We start from the raw sequence: 20793 nt of genomic DNA on the forward strand, positions 1-20793 counted from the left end.
CAATTTCTTCTTAAATTTAAATGATTTAAGATCATTTACAGGAATGAATTTTTAAAAGCTTATTTTTCTACTTCAAATCACAAATATTCTAGGATATTACTAATTCCATATGAAATATCTCAAAGGACAATTAAAAAAATAAATTATTGGCTGTAACAGGAAATTTGAATTTCATATTATTATTAGTTTTGAGTAATATACAAAATATAGTAGCTATAGATTAGTTGCATCTAACATATTTCTTATCTCAGCTTATTATTGTAAACATCAAACAAATATTTTTAATCAAAACTGAAATTTTTTTATTTAATATTCGTGATACAAACTTTAGTAATATCCTGCTTCTTGAAGCAACATACAGACTATTCTGTGGCATTGCAAAAAGAAAATCTATACAAATAAATCTGAATATCAAATCTTTTCTTGCCTCCAGAAATCCAAGCAACCCAATAGATTTACCACACATTTAAGTCACAAATATTATGAACTATACGAAAAAAAATTCTGTTATTTATTAATTAAAAGCTATGTTTATGTGCATTATTATATAAACAAACAACAAAGCAACAATAAGATTTGTTTAATAAAATAAATTTAAAATGTCCAAAAGAAGGGGAAAGAGAGATATTGAAATAAGATTTTTTTTTTTTTTTTTACTTTATTTGTATTTAAAAATGTTTCTTTAATTTGAAAATTGTTTTGAGAATTTCTAATGCTTGAAATTGACCCAAAACTTGATTACATACTTTTAATGATAAATTCAGATTAAAATAATCAGTTAAAAATGGCTGTTATCATATTCCATACTCTAAACATACATTTAAGAACAACCACATATGTTAACTAAATTAGTATTCTTCAAAAATGCAGTTTATAAACTATTATTTTTACAAGTTTATGCAATTATATATTATTGAAAATTATATTATATAAAAGATAAATTAACATTTAGTACATATCACTTAACATATAATTAAGTACCTACCAGATAATAGAGATTCTGTATTCTATAATATTTTGTATTGGAATAAAGTTGATAAAAATAAGAGCATCTTATGTAAATTTTGTATAATATTTATAGTTTGCATTAAAAATATGATATATAGTTAAAAAGTGTTTATTTCTGGATATATTTTGGTGTTTGAGTGTGTCATTAATAAATTAAATCGACTGTAGAATAATTAAAACTTTTTTTAAAGATCCGGTTAAGATTAAATCAAGTTAATTTAAAATTAAACTATCTTGCATGGAAATTATGTCAAAAAGAAGGAGTTTTTTCTAGCTTTTTTATTAAATGTTTCCTTTCTTAGTATTGTTCTATTAAAAAGACAGTTTCTCTTAACTTTTCCAATAATAATAATCTGTTCTTAAATGAGATCTTACATTTGACACTCATTCCAAAATGTAACATTGAAAGGCATATGACTGGTATTTTCAATAGCAACATATTTTAATTTTGTGAACCTTCTTATTCTAAAGATGAATATTTACATATAAATATATTTTTATCTACAATAATTATTCTAATATTTAAAAGCATGTTAAAATTTGTTTGCAACTTGGAGCTCCATTGATCAAAGTTGATTAAATGATTCATAGGAAATACGAGTTTTTATTTCTCTGGCCTTTCAAAATATTTCCAATTGAGAATAACTAGACTGTGATATCATGACAGCACAATTGAATCAACTTATTACTGACAGTTACTAACAATTTTACTTTACATTCTCATTTGATCTTTAAAATAAATAAAAATGAGAGTTTGCTAACTGTTATTCATATAGATATTACAACAAAAGAATTGTCTTTTTGTGTTCCATGATACACAATGAAATTTAAAAGTTTGATTTCTTTCCAATAATTGGTGCAAAAAAGCTTGATTCATTATTGTAAATATTCTGTTCACATTTTAAACTGATCCACAAATTAAAACAGCTACCAAACTGGAAATATTTTATTAGATGATTATTATATCAACAATAACTTACCAATATTTTTCTTCACAAGAGGTATTGCTTTGCATACTCTCTTCAATAAATCCACAAATGACTTATAGTATTCAATCCTAAAATAAAACAAAAAGAAATAATGCTCAATTATTAAATTTCTAAGATAGCAAACCACAATGTTTTTAATAAATTAGACCTAACCATAGAGTAACAGTTTAGTCAGATAGATAGTTGCAATTATTGATTAATTCTTAAAAATGTATGTTTTTATGTTTTGAAAATTTTAACAGTATCAATATTCAGTAAAAATGTGTCAATCAAGTTTCAAGGAAATAGCCTTCTAAATGTTGCAAGTTATTTCCAAGCTTCAAACAAAACTAATTTAGAAGTTTTCAATGAAACACTGGAACTAAAACCAAACAATTTTCATTTAGTTTTTGAGATTATCATAAAGAAACTGATAAAAACCTCAAGTGGCAATTTTCAAAGTTTAGACATCTGTCCACTAATTCTCCAATAATTTCTTATCAAAAATCTAATAAATAAGTATGCAAAAGTTACAAGTGCATTCAAATATTTAAAATAAAAATATAAAATATGTTTTATATTCTAATGCACTAAATAATTACTCTGAATATAAGAAATCATTAAATAATAAAAGGTATTTTAGACTGCCAATCTTTCAATTGTTTTTTTTACTTTTGTTCCCAAAGTAATTTTTTTTTAAAGAAAAACATTTGATAATTTAGATAGAGAAGTTGCATTCATAACAATAAATGAAGTTAACATTTTCAACTTAAATAAGACTTGCCTAAAATTCTCTAAATTATAATTATTATTAATAATAACATTGATTCTACACTGATATTTGATCTACAAATATCTTTCCAGATACTTAATCAAAATTCAACCTAGATATAAAGAGCTAAGGGAACTTATTACATCATTCTAAAATTAGTCTTTCAAAATATGAGTGGATATTTGAAATCATATTGTTGAAAGGAATATTATTTTGTCACTTTTGAAATATCATTTAAAATACTATACAAAGTTTCAAGTTATTATAGATAACCGCTATCAATGCATGTAATTCAAATGATACTCATTTCTATTACAAAAAAGAAAAAAAAAGGCACTTCGAAATAAAAAAATTTTTGCAAGAACATAGAACAATTTAAATATTTATAAATATATATAACTACAAATTTGTAAGGAAGACAATATTATACAGATAGCTCTAATGAAAGAATGAATCAAAAACCTTCTGGCCTTGGTAAAAAACTAGCCAAATTTGGTGACAAAAAGGATTCCAGAGTTTATAGGAATTTTGGAAATAGCTCCAATAATTTTCTATGGCCTATCTCAGAAACTATTAACAGCCAGGAGACAGAGCTGAAGTCAGTCGAGTATTGAATTGTATGCCCAGTTGTCCCTCAAGTATTGAGCTGTTTGGTTACTATTGTGTTTGTATAGAATAAATTGCTATTGATGCCTTTGGTCAAATTCATCAAACCCTTCGATTTTCAGATGCTGGAACTTTCCTCAATATTTGGTCTCAAAGTGTGGCGGCGTAATCTATAGTATATGATGTTGATGAGGTCTCAGGTGAAGATGACTGAAAACATCAATGTGGTTACTTTGCTTAATATATGGAAGAAAATTTAAAGAGATCTATGCGAGAGCCCTAATCGACGGAATCAAGGATCCTGTTGACAGATGTATAGTTAAAATAAAGGAAGATATACAAGGAGAGAAAGAAAAGATTACAGGAGTTCATGCAAAGAACAGTAGTACTGAGAAAAGACTGAAAGAAAAAGAACTCTCGAAGTTAAATCAGATGACTTCTTTTGGAATGCATGTCTGGAATTTGCATATTCCAAACCAACTGTAAACATGTGATGGACAATCATCATGAACTGTCTTCAAGATTCAGTTCGAAGTCATAAGCATCCAAAAAGTTGGACAGATATGATGAAAGGACATTAATTAATCTCTCTTCGAAGAACAGCAGCGGAAATTCTACTAGGAATTCTAACTGGTAAGCTGATGGATTTAGCCACAACTGAGAAAACTCTACAGTTTTAATTCACAGACAGTCATTTTCACAGTTCTACAAAACTAAGTTGAAGATGAGGAGAAAGTTTTCAAGAATTAGCCACTGATTTAGAATGTCTATTGAGTCGAGTCCATTTTGAGTTCCCTCTGCATGTTTATAAAAGCCTGTCGGCTAAATATTTCATTGTTACTATTAGAGACAGAGATATACACCTCTGAGCAAGACTGATGGAAGTAAAAGATTTGAAATGAGCCCTAGCTTACAGCATGAAATATATCTATTCTGAAGTCACCTACACAAGCAAAATCTACAAAGACAATGCTGGTATTTTATTTTATTTAGTTTGGAATGGAATGCATTGTCCAGATTTGCACAGATTCTTATGGAAAAATCACTTTACTTAACTAAAATTATGCATTATGAGTGAGATTAAAGAACAAATTAGGCTTGATAAGCTAAGTTCCACAGTACAAATCTACCCACAAATGAATGCTGTAACAGAAAATGGCATTTTAGATTAATTTCATATTTTTAATACTGATAATGTCTAAATATTTTAATAGCTTTAAAACCAAAACATACTAATCAATGAGTAATTTGAATAAATCTAGCAATAATAATTATAAATAAAAGATTTATCAATGCATATAATTGGACATTAAAAAATAAGGTCTAAAAATAAGCATTATATAACAATTTAAATGCAATAACAGTAAAATAAAATCTCAAAGTAAACAATACAATTAACATTAACATGTTCAAAGTTTGCTTTTAATAAAGATAGAATCTTTTTTTAAATTTTTAATATTAAATACGTTCTTCAATAATAAATCAATAATCAAAGAAGGGCCTAACAAATCCATTTATTTATGATTAATGAAGATACAGAAGTATGGAATATTTAACATAATTGCATTTTATATAATAATTAAACTAGATCCATACATTATTTAGGTTCGACTTAAATTTAATCAAAATAAATTCGAAATATTATGAAATTTTGCATTATGTTGATAGAAAATTCAAGGGAATCAAGAATAAAAAAATTAAAACATAAATTCATATTAACAATGTTTGAAATAATTTAATAATTATAAGTATATTGTGAAATTATATTAAGTAACAATATTGCAAAAAGAAACTTATTTTGAATTATTTTCACACATAGAACGTCTGATTGTATCAGATATTCAGTGTGTGAAACTCAATAAATAATATTACTTACTTAATATTATTGAGTTCTTCATCCCAAAAAACACCAGGCTTTAATTTTTGAGAAGAATCTGTACTGTTACTATCATTTGAGAAACCAAGACCACTTTGACAGGCAACTTCAGCAGACATTTTGACATCTGTGCATTGTATTTTTTTTTCTGCCATGGCAATGAGAAGCAGTTGGTTTTGGCCACTGTCCTGATTAGGAACAACTTTCAAGAAATAAGAAGGAACAGATGTTTTAGAATTCATCAGTTTATCAGGAGTTGTCTGGACAGTTGATGTTTTTCCTGATAACTTTCGAGACTTAATGCAAACCAAAGAGGACTGCGGAACTATAAGTACTCGGCCTTCTTTATCTCTACATTTTAAATAAGCAGTATTTACACCATTTGAGACAAAATTATTTACAGGTTTCAAGTCTGTATCAGTATTCCTTGAAAGAGTCACGATAGGAACAACTGGTTTAGGGATAGTAGTTCTATCTGGAATATCATTTGTCTCTCCATCAAATAAGCTTCCATTTGAAAGAGCAGAATTTGAAGTAATATCTGGGCTATTTTCTTTTGGTAATTTTTTATTTGAAATATTTTGCACAGGGGGAGGAGACATCAAGCTGTCTGTACCAGAAACATCAACACTATTTTCAGATTCAACATCGGGTTCTGCTTTGATTGCAATAGTTGAATCAGCATTTAATTCATTATAAGATACATGATTTTGCTGCAAATTATAAGATGATTGCAAACTTGAGTTTGATAGAATGGTAGATAGACTGGCACAAGGATTGCTTCCACTGGCATCTGCTTTAAACAGTTGCAAATCTACAACCTAAAAAAATATCAGAACATTAACAAGAACAAGAATTTTTTCCACCTTGCATAACACGAACAAACCATGATGTGGATGTAGACATTTTTAAAAGAATTGCAGTCATTCCTAAAAAATAATTCTATTCTTTACATGGTATTTTAAAAACTAAATAGTTTCTTGCAGTAGTAGTACTGCTATTACTAAACAACTCTAAATTTTATAATGCAATTTTAAAATATTCCAATTGATGAATATTCTGGAATGTAGACTGTGAATTTGTAAATCTCCATAATTTTCTTTTTCTTGATTGTTGTAAGTTTATCAGTATTACATAAACATGAAACAGAGGATGCTTCTACACAAAATAAGAAATTTATTCACTTTTTTTTGTTAGTTTTTACTCATGCAGACAAGTTTCAAGATCTATGAACATGGATAGCATTAATGAGTGTAGTTCAGATCAAAATAGATTGCACAAGTGTAAATGTGTACATTTACACATAAACATTAAACTGAATTTATTGTATGCTATTTTATAATTGAAAATAAATATGCCAAAATTCATTCAAACAATCATACCCTATTACTTCTTTCATGATTTATGATAGGAATGGAGATATTTTTCTATCTTTAAAAATGTACCCTAGCACTTGCTTAATATATAAAATTATGCAAAAATGCCAAGATACACTGATATCATTAATTTGAATAATTATGCATATTAAATATATCTCTACTTTTCATTCCTTCATTAAGGTAGAAAATATTCTTGTAAAAACTTGTATTTCAGTCGGAGAAATTCTCTGCTCAAGCATAAAGATTAAAATTTTATATAAATTGTACACATGATATGAATCTGTATAAATTATATATTAAAAAAATCTGGACTAAAAGTTTAAAAAATAAAGAAAGATTGTAAGAATAAATTAGTTTAATCTATTATATATTCTGCATAATACAGGATGCACTATAAATTCATGCAAACTTCAAAAAATCATAATAAAAAATAATGCTAAAAAAAATTCGCTTTGTAGGAATGTGTTCAGAGAGACTTTAGAATGTTTTTCCCATTAAAAATGATTCAAAAAATAATGGATAGATGGCACTCACACATCAAATTGAGAAGATTTGTGCAAATAATAATAATAATAAAAACACAGTATTTTATTTTACAGAAAAACATGCTCAACATGACCACCACCAAAATGTATTGAGCAAGTGAGGCATGTAACTATGCCTATTACAACTGACTGTAGCATGTCAGCATTGATGCTACCAACGGCAAGAAACATTGAATGACATCTTTCAATTGAACCAAAGTGGCAGGCAGCCCTGATAGACAAGAAAATTCAGGTATTCCCGTGACTAAAAGTCTGTTGAAGTTTGGTCTGGTGAAAGTGAGGGCCAATTAATCTTATATCCTCAGCTTATTCACTTGGTCCATAGTGAAAATGCCTTGGTGAACATCTCGATGGAACGAGCAACGCGAGAAGGGACACCATCTTGCATGAAGGTAATGCGCATCTTTGCTGCAAAGCTGGCATGACATAGTCTCATAAGATACTTTTCTGCAATTGTGGAACAGGTTTTTCAGCAAGATACAGGACATGCTCTTCAAAAAAAAAAAAAAGAAAAAAAAAAGGCTCAAAATGAAGGACGCAGTGAAACCACACCAAACAGTCACCAATAGAGAATATAATACTATCAATAGAGAATATTCAGTTGTGTACTTACAAGAGTTTGATGTCATCCAGGTACGTCCGTTTTACTTATTGATGACACCATCCAATGATAAAAAGGGCTTCATCTGTTCACATGATGTTCAGTGACCATTGTGGGTCACATTCCATTTGTGCAAGCACGCATGTTGCACAAGCTTGTCTTTCATTGAAATCTGCTGGCAATATTGGTGGAGTGCCTGTTTAAGATTCTGTACAGAATGCATTGGATCAATGTTTCCGGAATCCCCATTATTCTCTCAGTTTCAAGTGCATTGCTATTCTCTGTTGATGTCTTGACTGCTAAATTTCACACACTACTGGTGAGCAATAATGAATGATCAGCCACTTCGAGGATGATCCTCCAAATTCCCTGTTTCTTCAAAATGGAGAGCTAAATTCAATATCTCATTCAATGAAACAAGACTTTTTTCATCCCGACTCTTTTTACCGCTAGGAACTTTCGCAATGCTTTTAGTCGTGGATTCACCATTTTTATAAAAAAAAGTTTAATTAGTACTTAATCTAGTAATGATAGCATGCTGCTGAGATTGAATGATGGACCTATTTCTAGCCTTGTGTATTGTACCTATCCTGATTTGCATAAACTGTCTCGATACAATGTGTTAACGCCATTTATCGATCATTTTTTAACCATTTCTTAATGAGAAAAAAAATTCAAAGACTTTGTTAATATATTCCTGCAAATCGCAATATTTCATCTGAGATTATTTCTTTAAATTATGATATTTGAAGTTTGCATGAACTTATGGTACACCCTGTATTAATGGAACAGCTAAGAGGATGTCAATTTTGTAGAAGTTGTAACTGATTAAGTGTCTCAGTTTCATTCTTTGTTTGGCTTTGATATGTCACATTTCAAAACTTCACAAGGACTATCAGGAGATCATAATCGATGACAACACTAGAACTGTTTACCTCATTTTCTAAACTTCTACTTCAAATTAACAATATAAATTTTTAATTCCACTAGACCCAAAACACACTGGTATTTTTGTCAGAATTAAATTTTAAATGCAAGATTCTGCCTAAAAGATATTTTAATTCTGCAGAGAAACAATATAATTTCAAAACAAATACCATGAGAAAGCAGTGAGCTATCTAGAGAAATATTGTATTTCAAACTCTATTCATGATCAGTGTAGCCAGTATTTTTGCTGTTTGATTTTTTTCTGTTCTTTCAAGAAGATTAGAATGATTTTATTTCCTTGTTCTTAGGTATTGCACAGTACATTCTTAACAGTATGCTAAAAAAGGTGTTCTACTCTATCTTACTAAAATCAATGTAGAATAAAAATTTAATGTTTAGGAAACAAAACAAAAAGATGTGCTCATACAGATGGATTTTTCTCAGAATTGGTAATTCAGATTTATTCACGAAAGATGCAATACAAAATTACATGCATATTGTCCGATTGCATTAAAGGAAATATATTATTTCCTTTTAGTGTAATCTTCCTACTTACACTGTTTATTAAGACTCAAATCAAGACAATAATAATACCAGGAGCAGAAAAGTTATCATTTAGGAAACACAAAATTAAAAGCAGAACAACAAAATATTGGCAGTAATAGTATGCACTCTTAAACTAAGAAGGAAATGTATTATTTCAAAATAAAAGAAATTATGCAATGACAGTACAATTGGATTAACTTTTAGATCACCAAACATAGTAAAAAATCACATGGCACATGGGCACATAGAATGATTAACCAATTTATATTATACAAAGAAAAGTGGAAATTTGCATCTTATTTTTACATTTTTTTTTTATTACATGAAAACAATTATTTCCATTAAATGTTTAAAAAGGTTTAGAAAGATGAAATTGATGAATTCTGTAAATTTTTATCAATTTCATGAACTTTCTGTTTGCAGATATGGAAATTCTCTGCATTAATGCCCAAGAAACAGAAGTAGTTGATTTTACCTAATTAGGAATGATATGAAAGATGGAGAGAGGATATTTATTTTCTATTTAATAATGTAATAAATTCTGAATCTTAGAAAGAGTAGCAATTCCGGGTTAACTGCAAAAATAAACCAACAAAAGCATGAATAAGTACAATTTTTTTTTTTTTTTTTACTAAATGTGAATTTACTACAGTGTGAATCAAAATGAAAAGGGGAGTAAAAAAATATGCAGAAAACACATGTGATGGTACAAAAAAAAGTTTAATAAACAAATAAGAAAACATGCTAATATTATTTATTCATCAAAAAGTGATAGTCATGGATTGCTGAAACGAACAATATATGAAATAATATAAGAAAAATTTTAATATTTTTTATATTATTTCCAGAAACTGAAAAATAACAAAAAAAAATGCATATATATGCTTAACATATACTATATCAAATAACAAATTTAAATTAATTTAATGCATTTAGTATTATTTTAATTTCAGAAGTTTTTTTACTTAATGTAAGAAGCTCTTTAAAGATATGCAGATTAAAAAAAAAAGAAAAAAAAAGAAAAGAAAAGTTTAACAACTTTAAAGATTTTATAATTTAACAAATGATTTGTATTGTTTTCCAATACTCAGAGAGAAAAAGAAACACACATGCAAAAAATCTTTCATGAAAATATAAGTTATATGTCCGATACTATCTAATTCAATAAAAAATTTGCAAGGAAATACAAAAATTAATTAATTTTTGTAACAAATATATTTATTTACAATAAATTAGTCTCAGACTATAATGCTAGGTAATATTTTATATCTAATTTAAAATAATTTGGGATATTATCATACTTTCACAACTCGAAGTATGATCGACTTGACATTCAAAGATGAAACTAGCTGGACTGATCCTCTAAAAGTTACTCATTTACTCCTTTAGAAAGTGTAATTCACTCCTTCCCCCACAAATATTCAGACTCCTGCACATAAGTATTATCTGCTTTGCAGATATGGAAAAAAAAAGGGGGGGGTATGTGTTTTGGTACATAATATATATTTGTAAGACTGGTAGGTATTGAATCCCTAGAAGAATTTGGCTCAAAATTTGATATTTATCAATCTTTTCAACACTAAGTAAGTCAGCATACCAGATGTTATCCATCTAGCTCAAGACAATTTGGAGCTATTGTATTTACCTATTTCCAGACTGACAGACTTCCTGGGTAAATTTTGTACAAAATTTAATAGAATACAAATTTGGTTAGACCACATACAAAATTCATCCATCTAGCTTAAAGCATGTTTGAGGTAACATGTTCACAAGCAAACCAACATAATTCCAAAAATATGTTTTCAGACTCGGGAAAGTCACAAAGGCATTTTCTGGATTCAGGGCTAAAGATTTATAAAAATCTCAAAATAAAATTTGTCTGATGACTACAATACATTTTCTTTGCACACTTTGTACATGAAAAAGAGTAAATAAATAGGATTGCCACTCAAATCTAAAAATCCTTGTACATATATGCAACATACAAGAAAATGCGAGAATAGCGATTATGTTTTAGTTATAATGGCATATAGTTTTAAGGAATGGAAAAAGCAAGGAAAGGAAAAAATGATTTAGCATTATTTGAAATAATAACATATAAAAAAAAATTTATATTTGTATACAAAAAAATAAACAACTTATCTTTATTTATTATCTATAATTCAGCAAGACAAAATTTATATTTTAAAGAAGGCGGGGGGGGGGGGGTATATTACCTCTCATCCTCTTTAATTTTAAATCACATAAAATTAAGGATTCAGTCAAAATAAAACACAAAACATTTTTCTTATCATGGCACAAATAATTTATTGATCGTTTAACAAAAAGCATTACAAAGTAAGATTTCTTTAAAATTTATTTTTGTTAATCCCAAGTAATTGGGCATGAATTTCTGCAGAATTTTCAGCCACCAGTTTCATGGAGCTAATAAACCTAATCCATAACAAATAAGGTACAGCATTTCTATACAACCTAACATAAATTTGTTAACTATTTCACTTTCAATGAATATACGTGAAAATATTTCTGATATATTATTGAATGAATTAAGGGTGAATGTGATGCAATCATTTTTAATGCTCATAAAAACTGCTTTAAATTATTGTTTTTGAATTTGATGTGCTATTTTTTTTTTTTTTAATATTAAGTCTAATATCAATGATGACTATTTTGAACTGGCACACAGTTTTGAATCTTTAGAGATCAGTATTCTTCAGATAGGAAAAAAAAAAAAAAAAAAACTAAGAAACTTAAAATCCCCTATATTTTCCCATTTTTCAAATTTCCCTGATTTTTTCCAGATGATTTTTAAAATTTCTGAGTTTTCGTGGTTGCATAGCAACTCTTCAACCATTTTTAGGATAAAATCACCATTTTAATGAATAAAAGGAAAACTTGAATTTAAAAAAAATATATTAACAGACCTATTTGCTATGTTTACATTTATTAAAACTTGCTTTAAATTATCATTATTTGCTTATCTTGAATTATATACATTTGAATTGTTCAAAAGATTATATCTGAGGATTTTTTATTCTATAAGATTATTTAAAGGATGACAAATTTTGGCAAATTCAATGAAAATTCAAAAATTAATTGAAAAATTTGAATAAAGTGCAAATACAAATATACAAAATATCTTCCCAAAGTTGAAAATTACAATAGCCATGACTTTTCCTGCTGGACTAGAATGCCCTCCCTTGTATGTATTCCATAGTAATGTGTTTTGTTGTGGCGGAGAAGTATTAAAATTATGATTCGTTCTCAATGATTATGCAATGTAGAAGTTTGCTTCTTTTTGCAGTATTGAATTGTTGCAGAATGTAGAAGAAGCACAACCACCAATATTAAGTGTGGCAATCAAAAATTGAGGCACCTTCCTTACACACATTTTTTGGTATTGTAAGTGTTCATATATAATGGAAAGTACATTTGCATATGAAATGCCCGCATACTTGAATAATTTAACTATTAAAAAAAAATCAAGCATAAAATTTAGCTGTTTTATGTTTCACATGACAATGTTCCCAAATGAGTAACTCAATAATGACATACATTTTCAAAAATGAAGGAAGTTGCAAGTTGCTTGAGATGATCATCATTTGTGATATCTATGTGACATTTGTGATCAGCTGTGATCTGTGTGACAGCTGTGATATTGAATACTTGATATAAACAGCAACAATTTTAAAATGACTTTCAGTGCAATTCACGTTTTACCCATAAGAAGAATATAAGAAATCTTATTCCCAATTTTGTGTATAAACACAGGTCCTGCACAATTACATGCAGTTCTACAAACATATTTGCTGGAAAATATAACCACTTATTTTTCATTCAAAGTTTTTTCAGTAACTCTGTGAAATCACTACAATCTATTTACAATGCATCACTAATTGCTGACAAAAACTAATTATTTGATCATGTTATATACGCGTGTTCATTTATTTAACACAAAAAAAATTCTTTGATGTAAAAAAAAAATGTTTAAAAATATTTTTCAAAAGGTTTTATTGATACATTTATCAAATATTCATAATAATCTTAGATAACATATATGAAATAGTCTATTTTTACAAAGAAATCAAATATTATATATATATATATATATATATATATATATATACACATATACTTACAGTTTCATTTCCAAGAGTTTGTAGACCAGTGAATGTCTTGTCCAACTGCAATTTTAAAAAAAGTATTTACTGATATATTTACAATGCATTCATTTACTCACAGATCTACTTTACATGAATCAAATTGTAGCAAAAAAAGTATAATTCTTTCAAGCAACTCAAATCTTTATGGATATTTTTTTTTTTTATTTAGCATGATTGATGCAAAAATAAATTCTAATTTTAGCAAAATAATATTGTTCATAATAAATACAAATATTCAGTAAAATAAAATTCACTAATTTTCACACATTTTCGTACATTAAGCATATATTTTGGATGGACACTGACAAAACTTTAATCACGGATAGATATCTAAACCTAGTAAGCCAGAACTCACAAGTGAAGCATTAAGGAATAATATGTATGGATGAAAGAGAGAGAGAGAAAAAAAAAGTTTCTTACAATGTACTCTATTTATCAACCCTTAAAGTTTGTTCTATTAATTCTCATTCACTGAATATAATTGACAAATTGAAATGGGTTCTTTTACTGAAAAAATTTACAAAAAATTATAAGTAGAGATCTAATTTTCAAAATGTATTCACATTACTTAAAAAAATATATTTATTATTCAATATAACCTCATACCAATTCTTTATTTCATATAAAAAATTTTTAAAAAAATTATTTATATATAAAAGCAAAATTTTTAATTAAATTATATCATAACCACACAAATAAATGAAAAAAAAAAATTTTTTTTAGCAATACTTTCAAATTTGCAAATATATACAATGATTGTTACACTGTTTTGTTTTGCATAAGAACACATACTTTCTATACAAATGTTAAGTAATAAAAAGATTAAGAATAAAATTGTTTCTTTACACAGAAACATAGTTTTTAATTATTACAAATTAACTATACAATCAATTGACATGTCATCTTCACTAAAACTTTCCAAGTATTTCACAGTATTTATCAGAAATGAGTAATACACTATTCAGTGTTTGGCATTCAGTAGCGTTTATTTTTATTTAATAATCACACTACTCCTATAAAATGGAAATATTATTGATAATTTAAATATTTTTATTGGTTTCCGAATTTCCATTCAAATTGTTATAACTAATCCACTTTCCAAATACAACTTAAGGTGGTCTTTACCTTTAAAGTATGCTGTATATCAACAGGTTTGTTACGAGGATCGTGAAAAAATATTTGAACTCGAACTTCAAATTCACCCCAGCCTCTCTTTATGAGATGAAATGGCGGACTACTAAAAGAGAAAATTGAAAAGTTTCAACAAAAGTTTGTCTGTTTTTTAATAAAATAAAACCAATCAGAAATCTACACACAAACACACACAAAAAAAAAAGAGCAATTTTATTCATTCTACTTATGAAAAAAAAAAAAAAAAAAAATTCAGAAATGTCATGAGCAACAAAAAAAAATCCATGATTCTCTCTGATTTCCTAGAATTCCATGACCAATCACAGTTGTTGACTATCTGTATAATGAAACAAGAAATCAACCAACAATGAATTTTAAAATTAACCCCCCTTGATAAATTTTAAAAAAATTTACAGATGATACAAGAATAAAACTGGTATACTTAATTACAAAGTATGCCATTAACTGTCTTTTAAGATAACAACAGATATCAGAAATAATAATAATTTAGACTTTTATGATTTTCTAGTTCATTATATTCCAACTTTATCACAAAAGAATTTACAAAATAAATATAATCATCTTGAAATAAAATTAAAAAAATTTCCTGAATAAGAAGTTATGAAATAACTTTAATCAAAATAAGTTATTTATGAACTCTTCTATTAGCAAATTAAAAAACAGAAGTCATTTTATTTTATTTTAATTCTCTCAATATTCCATTTTTATAAATATGAAACCCAAATTAAATACAAATGTGCAAAAATTAGAACCTACTTGATGTTAATAAATAGAAAATTATCAAATATTAAAAACAAAACAACTGGAAAAGTCACAAATAATAAAACTATTTAATTAACAATGGTTCATAAAAATTTTGAATATATTTTCATGACAAAAATTGTTTTAAGATTATCTGCATACATTTTGATTAATACATATATAATCTCTTTAATATAATAGATATTTTAAAATAATTATGAAAAGGAAACTCAATATTCTTATGAATTAAAATAAAGCTAAAATCATACAGGAGAAAGTTCGGAATTTAGAGTAATAATTGTTCTGAGCGTTACAATGCAATTCCAAAATTCAGAATGTCAAACTGCAACATCATGAGAAACTTTTTTTTAAAAAAAGGAAAACTAGTCAATAAGACAATTATAAAATAAAGTTTGATAACTACTACATCAAATTTGAAAGTTGTAATTATAATATCAAGTTCAATACTCAGTAATTTCCAACTAACCAGATTTCAACAATATCGTTAGGTCTGTAACTGGAATGTAGGAAAAATCTAACTTTCTTCACAAAACTTTCAATGGTGGGGCCATTTTTATCTCCTCTGACATAAATCATCCATTTATGTGTTATATGTTGATCACTCTCATCCCGCATCCACACTGGAATGAATCTGAAAATGAAATGATTTTGAGCACAGACCTTTATGCGTTCAAGCAATGTTGCAATAACTTGTTCATTAATAAAATAATAATAAAAAATTAAAGAGAATTTGAAATTTAAAATATAGCATGTCCACTATATGTTTCTTCATAACTTTAAAAATTTAGTTGATATGCTAATCGAAACTGTTCTATGCTCCCAAAATTACCTATATAAAATGGCTACTCCTCAAAGAAAATAATAAAAAAAATCATGGTTTACTGAAACAAAACTAAATAACACTCTCAAGGAAACTACAAATATGAGAAACATTTAATGTCAGACTCATAACAACATGACCAAAATATCAAACTCCATCCCATTGTGTAAGTTAGTGCTAAATGACAAAGTGCTAGACAAATAATGGTGCACATATAGAATGATACAATGCACAATAGTGCACAATGAAAAGAGGGAAAATTTCAATATTTACTCTATGTTTTGATAATTTATGTATACACATCTATTCATTCAAGAAATTCTTGAAAGTGTAAATAGAGTTAGTAGACATCTTGTATATTTCTATTAAAAGTTATTCTCAAAATGGCCATCATAATTGCTATTTGAATTTCCCTGATATTTACAGGTTTTTAAAGAAATTTCCATGACTTTTTTCGAATGTATCTAATATCATCAGAATGATGTTCCTTTTTCATATTATTGCACAATATGTTCTTAACTAAATTTGAAAAATTGTTCTATTCTTTTAACTAAAATCAATGTTAAAAAAAAAATTATCAGAAGAAGAAACATTTTTACTTATTGTCAGATAAGTTTTAATTATGTAAAATCTTTTTTGCAAATATATTAACCAACACTAGAAGATACATGTCCATCTAGACTGATTTTTAGCCAACCAGTTATATCTCAGAACTGTTTGTTAAATTTGTTTATGAAAAATGCAGTACTAAAACATATACACACTGGCAGACTGCTTAAGAATATAATGATTTGTTTTTTTCCAGTGGATTCTTCCCTACCCATACTGTTTACCAATACAAAAATCAGGACTAAACTTGGCAAATTAAGAAAAATTCTTTAATTATATTAAAATTGCAATGACTTTTAGCCCACCAACTATAATTAAAATAGACTTCACCTTAAAATAGATAAAAGTGGTAAATTGGTCCTTATTTTTTTTCTTTACTCATAAAAAGAAAAATGTTTCAGAGGTATAAAATTCAAAAGGGTAGCATGAATGAACTTTGTAAATGTTTGTGGCAGTCAATTTCATATACATCAAAACATATAAGGGGAAAAAAAAAAAAAAAAACCAAGTAGAGAAGACAAGGAAAAGAAGCAAAAGTTGAATATTATTTGAAATAATAGTATATTAAAAGGTTTCTATTTACATACAGAACATTAAACAACATATCTTTATTTATTATTTAGAATTCGGGAAGACAAAATTCATACATTAAGGAGGGGGGAGGGAAGATATATTATCTCTCATCCTCTTTAATTGTAAGTCACAGAAAATTAAGGACTTGAGTGAAATAAAACACAACATTTTTGTTATCATTAAATGATTAAATCTTTCTTAAATTAAATTATCATTAAAATGATTCCTTTAATCATTTAATAAAAAAAAAATTTTTTTTTTTTTCCCCTTCATTTACTCATTTTTTATTTCAAGTATTTGAGTATCAATTTCTGCAGATTTTTCAGTTTCAACAAATCAGTTTTTGTACACCTAATGCACACTATTTAGCTATTTCTATTTCAATGAACATATGTGAACATTTTTCAGATATCACATTGAATTCATTAAAGAAAGAATGTGACGCAACAAGTTTTAATGCTCATAAAAATTCAGCTTTAAATGATTGTTCTTGAATTAAAAAGTTTTAAATCGGTTTATTTTTTGGATGCTTTCAGATTTGACATGTTATTCATTTTAGATACTAAGTCCAGCATAAATGATAACTCTTTTGAACTGCTGGGCAGTCTTGTATGTTTCTCCCTTTAAGCATGCCCACTAACCTGCTACCTGTTTTCCCATATTACTTAGGCTTATTATCTTCTTACAAAGCGAGTAGTACGTCACAAATTGATTTTGTGGTACTTCTCGAAAAGGGCAGATTTTTTTTTTATCTGTTCCAATTCATATTACAAACGGATTTTGATGAGCTCATTGATTTAAAAATAGTTTGTAATCTTCTAATCTTGTAATCTCTGAATACGCTCACAGTTTCTTAAATAATAAACAAACCATTCAATAAACTCAAGTACGGTAGACAAAACACCACCGACTGCTTCTGCAAATTGAGTGCTGCTAAATCCCACCACAAAGTATCTTCTATTCTTTCACCCAAAAGTTGTGTGCATCCTTATTAGCTGCAATTCAGGAATCTCATAGAAAAAGAACTGCCTTGCAAATTGAAACTAGCATGATCTAGACAGAAAAAAAAGGAGAGAGTGAAAAGGGGTGAATTTCTGCATTACACAATTGCTAATAGTATTGTTTAGTTTTTGGAAGCTACGACTACGATCTTTTACTCGTGCAGTCTAGAAATTGGCATTTTTTGGATAGGGTGGGAGGACTAAGAAAAATAAAATTCCCTGTTTTTATGAAAATGTTCAAGTTTCTCTGCATTTTCCCAGTTTTTTAGATGACTTTTTAATCACCTGTTCTCTCGATGATGTGGAAACTCTGATATTACCAAATCAGATCCTAGGAAACAAAGGATAATGGAAATTTATTTAAAAATTAAAAATATTTATGTGGAAGCAAAATCGTATTAAAATATTAATCGTCGTTTCGCAACAAGTTGCAAGTACAAATTATTTATATGTTTGAATTGGCAGGAAGTCTGGGACAATATTCCATTCAGTTTGAAATATATATTGAATTTAAAATCAAGGTGCATTAAAATGTTGTTGCGAAATTTAGCTCCAATGAAAGATCTGTCTGAACTCAGTTAAGTGTAATCGAATTGCAACACAAATAAGAGGAGAAAAAATTCTTTTTGTAAGGAGTAAAATAAATTTAATATTCATATTTCTAATAAGAAAGATGGGAGAATTTTAACAACTTATCAGGGAGTCATGAGTATTGATATGAAATAATGAATTTCTAAATTGGTACAATGGCTGTAGAGGAATTCAATTGATGTTTTACTACCTACAAATGTAAGTAAAGTAGTTTTATCAATTTCTCTAGAAAATGGAGAATGGTGAAGGATAGAAGATCATTAAAGACATACCTAGAAAGTGTGAGTTTCCATATAAAATAATTTTTTAAAAAATATATTAATCTGTTAGTTCAGGTTTTGATTTTGCTAACAATCATCATGTCACGGGTACTGCTAGCATTATAAAAAGAAATATAATCAAAATAATTTTAAATTAACAAATGATGAAGAATACAAACTATGAAGTGATTAAGAAGAAATATAAAATAAGAATAACAATTTTTTTAATACAAGAAACCTTTTTTTTTACTTTAATATGTATTACAACACTTGAACATAGTAGTGCTATAAGGAACCATTTATCATTCTAATAATTTTGGCTTTATTATTGAAATGTACAACTTAGACATATGCAATTTTCCAATCTGAATTGAAGCAATTGCAATCCAATGCCTACTGCAGAATACTTTAATGCAATAATTAAAGATGGGAAAACATAACATTAGAGTTTTGTTATACTCTGCGAAAAAAGCTGTAGCTCAGTGTCCTGATTTGTAGTTGGAATCTTATTGCAGAACTGTGTCCAACTATCAGTATTCAAAGAACTCATGCAGAGCAGAAAATTTGAAATTAATATCCATCTGGATTATGCTTGAATATGATACTGAGTAAATTATGTATAGAGACCGGAATTATTTACCCATCTCCTAGTTCCATTTGTATTCTTTATTTCCTGAGATTTTGAGAAATATTTCACCAAAATTTAGAATTCCTATATCATTCTATCTTTGTCTCTCTCTTTTATCATGCTCAGCACAGAGTAATTTTGACTAACCACTTAGTATAATTGATACATGAAACAATCAAATTGATAGAATGAAACAGTACATACTTGGAAATATTTCCAATAATTATTTTTACTTTGATACGAGGGGCTCGAGAGGAAATGTCTTTACTTGGGGATAAATAAGATTTTATCGCTTCAGCCTGAAAGAGGAATGAAAAATATTCCAATAATCACACCACTATAGTGAACAATTATATAGAAATTTTTTAAATGAATAAAGTTTCTAGAACAGCATATAAACATAACTATATAAATTAATTTATGGTATTAACAGAATATATGAATATGAATATTCTATAAGAAAAAATATGGTCAATCCACAATGGATATCAATGTAGTAGTACTTTCAAAAATTTCAAACTTCAATAAAAAATATTATAATGATTTCTTACAGAAGTTAGAAGTTAATACTAAATACAATGAGAAAATTTATCTTTATAATACCAAGAAGCAGTAAAGACAAATAACATAACTTTTAACAGAATATTAAAATAAATAACAAAACACTTTTTTTAATTTTATTCTTACAGCAAGCACACTTCTTATCAAATTACAGACTTTGAAGCCATTAACAAAAACTAAAGCTTTTTTTTTTAAAGAAAATTTCATTTATGTTCAGAAACATGTGGATGATCTTGAGAGGTACAGCAATCACTTAATTAAATGAATCTCAATTTTTCAGACCAAGTATTCATTTTAAACCCTATTAAGTAAATGTGAGATAAATCTTTATTGAAATCAGTTTTAAATATGTATATTTTTGTTCATGCATCAAAATTAAGAATTCTCTTTCCTTTAAATCATTTTTCTCTTTTTTATTTATAATTCATTTTACTAAATATTACAG

General features: G+C 27.2%; 1 protein-coding gene across 1 annotated transcript in view; it reads right to left on the minus strand.

Annotated features, from left to right (window-relative positions):
* The window catches only part of LOC129988337 (YEATS domain-containing protein 2-like), a 45821-nt gene that overhangs the window by 12679 nt on the left and 12349 nt on the right, over positions 1-20793 (minus strand). The window contains exons 6-11 of the mRNA XM_056096539.1: positions 19992-20086; positions 15772-15936; positions 14517-14628; positions 13368-13412; positions 5231-6051; positions 1989-2065 (exon numbers count right to left, since the gene is read on the minus strand). Of these exons, the coding sequence (XP_055952514.1) occupies positions 1989-2065; positions 5231-6051; positions 13368-13412; positions 14517-14628; positions 15772-15936; positions 19992-20086 (1315 nt within the window). The remainder of the gene's footprint in view (positions 1-1988; positions 2066-5230; positions 6052-13367; positions 13413-14516; positions 14629-15771; positions 15937-19991; positions 20087-20793) is intronic.

This window comes from Argiope bruennichi, chromosome 10, assembly GCF_947563725.1.
Source record: "Argiope bruennichi chromosome 10, qqArgBrue1.1, whole genome shotgun sequence".
In the NCBI taxonomy this organism is placed as follows: Eukaryota; Metazoa; Arthropoda; class Arachnida; order Araneae; family Araneidae; genus Argiope; species Argiope bruennichi.